At 40.6% G+C, this 8,220-nt stretch overlaps 1 protein-coding gene across 1 annotated transcript; it reads left to right on the top strand.

Moving 5' to 3' along the window:
- The first annotated feature begins 5 nt into the window (after window positions 1–5).
- Window positions 6–7,127, top strand: LOC119731889 (5' exonuclease Apollo-like). Its single transcript, XM_038205173.1, has 2 exons — window positions 6–94; window positions 3,844–7,127. Exon 2 carries the CDS (start codon window positions 3,863–3,865, stop codon window positions 5,897–5,899), a length of 2,037 nt encoding a protein of 678 aa, XP_038061101.1. The 5' UTR covers window positions 6–94; window positions 3,844–3,862; the 3' UTR covers window positions 5,900–7,127.
- Window positions 7,128–8,220: the final 1,093 nt, after the last annotated feature.

The raw sequence follows: 8,220 nt of genomic DNA, 5'->3' as shown, positions 1-8,220 counted from the left end.
AATTGAATCAATTATCAGAAATGGCGGAGCTGAGATCAAGATTTGAATGTCGAATCGAGAAATATTTGAAAACCTCTCGCATTGCTTTTTTGTGGTAAGTTGTTTCATGATGACGGCTTTAAAAAAACAACATTTGACCAACATATCCACCCGCAACTTGCATGACTTGACGTCCATCAACCTTTGCACGGTGTTGCGCCCTAGCCTAGGAACGCTAGCCCATCATTCATTGCAAAAAATTGCATTGATTAAGAGAAGACGCGCGCGCCAGGTCATCAGGTCATGCCATGCCAAACCCCACAAACTCAGTCCGGTGTCACATGAAAATTCGACTCCTATGAAAATCGGACCCCTATTTCCCTATTGGGTCATTCTATAAATTTGGGGTCCACTTTTTTTCCCGTCCCTGTTAGTGTTACATATGTCCTGTGATTGTATAATTCTGATGCGCTCCTTAATGCAGTCATCCTCCAAGAGTGATTATGAATAGCAAACTACCTACCCAACAAATAAACAATCATTTGAAGTCACTTTTAATGATGCTTGAATGGCAAATTGCAAAGTACCAAGGTAACAGGGACGGGGAAAATGTCACACTTTGGACCCCAAATTTATAGAATGACCCTTGGTTGATCCCTCGCACGTGACAGGTCACTCTGCCGAAATGATCCTAAAAATAGCACAGTATCGCACTCACGCCTGCGCAGTACTACCAATGAGTCCACATTTCATGGAGTCGGATATTCACGCTACACCGGTGCCAAATGAAGTGTCCGCTAAGCCGCTATAGCGTGCATCCAAGATGCCGGTCACCGTACGAATGAAATAAGCCTCGTTTTGGGGGAAAAAATGTTGCAACCTGACGCCACTTTTTTCTTCATACATGCCTATCATCTCAATCATTCATTGCAAAATGATGATAGGCCCCTAAGACATGAATTGAATCTGGCACTGTCTGAGAAATATTTCCAATTTGGAAAAAATGTAGCAACCTGACGCTACTTTCGAAACAGAAAAATACCATTTTTTTTTGCTTATCTTGTTCCTGAGAGAGTCCTATACTTTCATGTGAGAACTTTAAGGAATATGTTGATAAAGTCTTAAAGAGAGATTTGTAAAATTGTAGCCATGTAGGTAAATTTGTGGCCAACTTAGTGAATTTGTACATGTCACACATCGGTTGAGGGCTTGAGCATGGAGTGACATGCAAACAAATAGGTTGAACCACTGCCAGGGACATTGGTGGCGCTATTTTCATGCCCAAAATGACCTAATTTTTTGTGACCGCCTTTTTCTCCAAGCTCCAAACATCAATAAAAGAGAATAACAGGGTGTAGTTGACCTTAAAAATTTTGGTTTCATATAAAATCACATTGCCAAAAAAAGTTATGGATTCCCAAAAACAGCGATGCCGTTATTTGTGTGTAAATTTCCCATACATTTGTACACATAAATCAATTTTTTGTGACCGCCTTTTTTGAAAAGGTTTGACATGTAATATCACATACAGGGGTACTTTCGCCGAGCTCCAAACATCAATAAAAGAGAATTGCAGGGTGTAGTTGACCTTAGAAAGTTGGTTTGTGTAAAAATTACATGAGCGAAAAAAGTTGTGGATTCCCCAAAACAGCGATGCCGTTATTTGTGTGTAAATTTCCCATACGTTTGAACACATAATCAACTGACGTGGTCACATTTATTTCAGCCAAATTGAGCATCGTTTTAAGGCAAAAAAAAACAATTTAAAATTGCAATAATTTTAGAACTGCTTGCCCTATGAAGCTAGGAGACCCTTGTTTAAATTCATTGTGAAAGCTCTTTGCGATAAAGTAAATTCTACACTATCGAATCAACTTTGAAATTTGATGATTCTGCCTATCACTAACTTGGCCACACATTCGCCTACAAATCTCTCTAAAAACTTTGTCAACATATTCCTTACAGTGCTCACATGAAAGAATAAGCTGAAAAAAAGTCTTTTTTTCTGTTTCGAAAGTAGCGTCAGGATGCAACAGTCTTTCCTCTAATTTTGTTAGGAAATACTTAGAAAATTGTCTTTACTCTCAATAGACTTTGTACACAATCGCGGAAGTGGGTTAGTCCGAGTAACTTGGACCCAACTTATCGCCTTTTTTAACATTTGGACATGGTCTGGCGATAGTGGGGTCCAAGCTAATACCGCGACCTGGACAACATCATCCTGTCACTGTCCCAAAAACCAACATTTTCCAACAAAAAACATCAGATTTCACCTTCAAAACGGCCTCCAAATTACTAGATATGCCACCTGAGGTACAAGTAGACATCGATAATTAAGATGGTTGTGCTGAAGTTTACTTACGATCCGGAAAAAAGTGAAATTTTCCGTTCATTTCGGAGAGCTCCCCTCGCGATCTTGAACACGTTAAATTTCCGATCGTATTTAATGTTTGAACGACGCGATTTCTTCTACATGCCCAGCGTACATTCGATGGTCCCCGTATCCCGAGTGCGATTCCGTTACCGAGCGCGCGCGATGCATCGATTATGATAATGATCACGTTTGTAAACACATGTGCATTTCGAACTGTAAAAGGGAATCGAGAACCAGCTTGAACTGGTACCCGCCATAAAAGCTGCGCTAGTTCCCGAATCCCTATTATCGTTTGAAATGCACATGTGTTTACAAACGTGATCCAGTCTACTCATTATCATAATCGATGCATCGCGCGCGCTCGGTAACGGAATCGCACTCGGGATACGGGGACCATCGAATGTACGCTGGGCATGTAGAAGAAATCGCGTCGTTCAAACATTAAACACGATCGGAAATTTAACGTGTTCAAGATCGCGAGGGGAGCTCTCCGAAATGAACGGAAAATTTCACTTTTTTTCCGGATCGTAAGTAAACTTCAGCACAACCATCTTAATTATCGATGTCTACTTGTACCTCAGGTGGCATATCTAGTAATTTGGAGGCCGTTTTGAAGGTGAAATCTGATGTTTTTTGTTGGAAAATGTTGGTTTTTGGGACAGTGACAGGATGATGTTGTCCAGGTCGCGGTATTAGCTTGGACCCCACTATCGCCAGACCATGTCCAAATGTTAAAAAAGGCGATAAGTTGGGTCCAAGTTACTCGGACTAGAAGTGGGTCAGGTTGCAACATTTTTTCGCTAGTTTTTCATCTAATTTTCCTTTTTGAACAAATATTACAACCTGACGCGACTTCCGCGATTGTACCAAATCTATGGAGAGTCAAGAACATTTTGTAAGTATTTCCTATGAAAATTGCAAATATTTCTCAGTCCCAGATTCATGTCTTATCAGTTTTGCAATGAATGACCTTCATTCAGATGATATGTGTTAAAAAAAATTGTGTCAGGTTGCAACATTTTTGTTTCCTTCCATTCATAATTGTGTTTCAACTGTAACTTAAGTGCTCTGAATCTTTCTTTCTTATTCCGTGCTTAGAATTTGCTGGGTTGATCACGGTTTTTTTTCTCCATGCTTTGAAAAAGTTTGATTAATCTAAAACTTCTGATGTGGTTGTTGTGTTTGTGAAGATTTGTACATATATGGAGAGTGGAAAATCTTCACAAAATTCAAATCTAACTTGTCACTCTTTTTTTTTACACAGGATCCTCCACCCTGATTGTATTTTTTAACTTGAATACAAAATGTAGACAAATTAGTACTAGAAGTTTAAAACTAAAAAAGAAATGGATAAATAAAAAAAAGGTTCACATTTTCTTGAAATTTGCTTATAACATGGCCGTTTGTGGCGCATTTCAGGATTTCTATGAAATTACACACATCGTTCAATTAATTACTAATTACTTGACCTGTGTTTTTTGTCTCCACAGATGAAAATCAGCCGATAAGATGAATGGTTGTCTCATTCCGGACACACCAATCAGGGTGGATCTGTGGAGAAGGGCAAACAATCCGTCCTCCAACATTTACTTCCTGTCTCACATGCACTCCGATCACACTCAGGGCCTGTCTGCCTCGTGGCGATGGCCGATCTACTGCTCCTCTGTCTCTGGCAAGCTGCTCATTGACAAGTTTCAGATCAAAGAGAGCCTGGTCAGGCCTCTGGAGCTCAACCAGAGCCACATCATCAAGTTGGATCATTTAGGAAGAGAGTCAATGACAGTGACACTGTTTGATGCCAGTCACTGCCCCGGCTCAGTCATGTTCCTCTTTGAAGGTTACTTTGGCCGCATCCTTTACACCGGTGACTTCCGTTATGACTCGACGACCTTCCCCGAGTGGTGCCTAGGGCCTGGGAGGCCTTTGGATAAACTCTACTTGGACAACACCTTCAACAATCCGCGATGTCGGTTTCCAAGCCGCGCAGAATGCAAGCAGAAGATCCTGGAGATCCTTGCTAGGCACCCAGAGCATGAAGTCGTCCTTGGAGTTTACACACTAGGAAAGGAAGATCTTCTTCTGGATATTGCTCTTGCTCTGAAAACACGTGTGGTAGTCAGTCCAGCGCGTATGAGGATGCTTCAAGTGTTGGAAGTCCTTGATGTCTTCACAACTGACAAGGATGGCGGGTGTGTGAGGCTCGTCCCGCAGAGAGCCATCAACAAGAAAAACATGGCCAAGTGGAACGAGGATGCCCCAACCATCGCTGTCATCCCAACTGGATTGTTCTCAACATTAGATGGCCAACCGTTCGTCAATCAGGAGGATGTGTTCATCATCCCCTACTCTGATCACTCCTCATACCCGGAGCTGCGGCAGTTTGTCTCAAGGGTCCATCCTCGGGTCATCATCCCCATCGTCAAGGATTCCTGTTTCATGAATAATGATCGCTCTGTTACAGATATGCACAACTTTGATGATCTGTTGGACAGGTCACCAAGTGCACCGTTCACCATCCCAAGCAGCGTACTGCAGTTTATGTCCGCTGATCTCTCAGGATCAGTTCATCTTGGTGAGTCTCATCAAAATTTCAAACTGCTTGCTGAAATGCGAAAGAATCAGAGATTGGTCAGGGCCAATCGTACAGCTACGGGTGTTGTGTTCAGGGACGAGGATGACGAAGGAGGAACAACAGCAGTGCAATCTCTGGAGCTGTCAACAACAGTTGATTCCCAAGAACTACCACTGGCTGAGAGTGAATACAGTCAGCCTGATGAACAACAGACCCTACACCCACAACTCACCAGGACTGTGAATTGTCAGATCAAGGAAACAAAGGCATCAATAAGAGAGGTAACAAGTGAACTGAAACCTTTGCAAACTGAACCACTCCATCAATCATCCTCAGAGAACAGATGGACTGAAGTGCCAGCAGGAGCAGCAGTAAGGAAAAGAGATTTCTTGTCTAAGAAGCGCAAGAGAAAATCAGATCAAAGTGAGTCATCTGGAGATGCGGAGTGTCCAAGTGATGGCTCGGTCTTGATTAGAAGCATGTCAAGCAAGAAACCAAGAGTTTTACCTGAGTCCTGTGTGACTTACCCAAAATCAGTTATCACTGCACCATCAAGCTGGGAAAGTAGAAGACTGTCCTGTGCTAAACCTTCTTCAAAAAAGATTCAGGACTACTTTAAGACGTTGAGTGTTGTAACTTCTGAGAATGAGCCCTGCAGTGGTCCTAAACAACTGGAACATAAACTAAATGCATGTAGAATAAGTCTAGCTTCTCTCCAAGCTGTTACTCCTCTTGTTGACAAACCTTCAGAGAGGATTGTCACCAGCAGTTCTGCCTACCAGCCACAAGAAGAAGTTGTAAAACTTGTCAACGGTTTAATTTCATCTACCCTCCAAAGGATTAATGTTGTCTCACCCAAGAACGGGTTCTCCTCTCAACATATTTGTGTTAAACCGTTCAAGCAAATTTCTGGGAGTCAAAAAAGTAACAGTCTCAGTAAAGCATTCCAAAATGTCTTTACAAATCAAAAGTAAAATGGGCCACTAAGGGACAGGTGGGAGGAGTGTCAATAGTTCAAGTTCAACAGTGCCAATCAATTTTTTTAATTTCAATGCTCTGTTCCCTTTTTGTTTCTGCGCTGTTGTGTAACTTTTGCAGAGAACTTTTATGAATGTGACCTTGGAAAAAATGTGTAATGTTGACTCGGATGTCATACCAAGATAAACAATAGATGACTTTGTCATGTAAGCACAGGGTTGGCGATTTTTTTTTGATTTATTTTTTTTTAAATAAAAAAAATGGATTTATTTGATTTAAATCAGATTTTTTTGATTTAAATCAGATTTATTTGATTTTTTTAACTTTCAAAACATTGATATGTCTAAAAATGTGTCTAAATCTCCCAATGCACCCTTACACCCATCACTAACATGACTAAGGAGTTTACAGGTTCCTATAATACCCATCATCCACAAAACTCCATAAATTGATAAATGTTTTTGGAAAAAATGTATGGAATCAGTGATAAAAAAAAATCACATGATTTCATCTACAGGTACTCATGTAGTCTACCACATTGGTTCAATGGTACATTATTACTGAAGACACTTTAAAAATGCATAGTATACAGCTGAGATACATATTCATTGTGTGTGGGTCTGAATGAAAAACGTGATTTACATGTATGGTACATGTATGACATTTGAATTGACATACAACAAAAAGTAAAGTTCTCCATGGGCATGTATATTTCATAACAATGCTTCTAATTTCAAAACCGGTAGCACTGATCCTTGTGTAACTTATAGTGTTTGATTGATGGTCCTTCAAACAAGGTCGAATATAGAAATCAGGCCTTTATAGATCTTTAAAAGATATTATATAAATCTCGATGTCAATTTTTATGGAGAAACGTTAGGAATAAGATGGATCAATACACCTTAAGATGGTTCAGGTAAGCCTACACCAGCACAGTTGATTCACTACATTGCTGTAAACAGATCAAGGAAGATTAGAGCGAGTGTGCTGTCTTTAAAAGTCAAAGTTCGAACAAAACCTTTAAACTCAGATCTTGACTTTAATCAAAACAATGATTTTGCTGAATTATGCAAAACCTACATGTAAGCATGGTAAGTTTAGTCGATGCTGATGAAGTACAGGACTACAGGTACGTACGGGGTGTTTGAATGTGTTAACAACATCTTACTCTTTGTAATTAGTTGGAATTACTTGATTTAAATAATAAAAATGAAACTCAATAAATTTATTTTGTCAAACTGCAGATTTTACAAAAAAGTGATTTAAATCAGTGATTTTTATAAAAAAAAAAGTTTGATTTAAAATCAGTGATTTAAATCAACGTGATTTAAATCAGCCAACCCTGTGTAAACATATTGATTGACGTACCGTACTTGGGCAAACTTTGAGTCATTAATGTGGAAAACTACAAAAACCCTTGAAACGTTAATTGAGAAGCCATTCATACATACATGTACATTTGCCATTTTTTTGCCTTCTAGGGAAACCATCAACTTTGAATTACAGCCTTAAAGGGGCGGATGCAGGAATTTGTACAGGGGAGGTTTTTGATCAACAAAAAAGTCCGAAATGTAGACAGGTTTTTATTCTCTGGACATTTGGCCTCCGTTAAATCAAAAACTGGTGGGGGGGGGGGCTTGTACCATATTTCAGTAGGGGGCGCTGTTCAAATTCAACAATTATTAACACAAGATTAAAGAATGGTGTACAAATACCCCTATCTAAGCTGCCTCTGTCTGTATTTTGAACAGACGGACATTATACCAGTATAATTTTTTGGGGTGTGAAGGGGGGGGGGGATTTCTATGAAAACATTTTTTTTTTGGACGGGGGGGGGGGGCCCTCCCCGGGATCCCCGGGATCCCCTCCCCGGGATCCGTGTGTGAATTAGTGTGCCAGTCATGTAGTTACAGTGGCGGTCCTCTGGGTGTGGGGGGGGGGGGGGCTCTCCCCCGTTCAGCCACTGAATAATGTTATGATACTACTAAAATGGGGCCAAAAATTGTTGTGAAATTGTTTAGGCCGGGAATTCCCACAGACAACCTTACCTGTACATGTAGCAGGGTTCACTCAACCCCCTCCCCCTTTTTATATCAACCCCCTGTTTCCTGAAAGCTAGATCCGCCCCTGAGTTATCAATACTGACACTGAAACAGACTCGCCCCCTTTCCTCATGTATGGAAAGACGGTTCCCTTTGTATTTTTTTTGGGGGGGGGAGGGGGCGTGAAGCAATATGCTCGTTGTCTACATGTACAGTACATGTATTAGAAAATCGTGTTGTCCATTGAAATGTTTCAAAGCTAGTTGATATTGCTA

The sequence above is a fragment of the Patiria miniata genome, unplaced genomic scaffold (genome assembly GCF_015706575.1).
Source record: "Patiria miniata isolate m_02_andy unplaced genomic scaffold, ASM1570657v1 HiC_scaffold_24, whole genome shotgun sequence".
NCBI lineage: Eukaryota > Metazoa > Echinodermata > Asteroidea > Valvatida > Asterinidae > Patiria > Patiria miniata.
The sequence above is the reverse complement of the archived record's forward strand: the minus strand, read 5'-3'. Positions and strand labels throughout refer to the sequence as shown.

Bases quoted from the DNA above. Each gene is read 5' to 3' on its own strand.
- LOC119731889 (XM_038205173.1), top strand. From the start codon at position 3,863: ATGAATGGTTGTCTCATTCCGGACACACCAATCAGGGTGGATCTGTGG.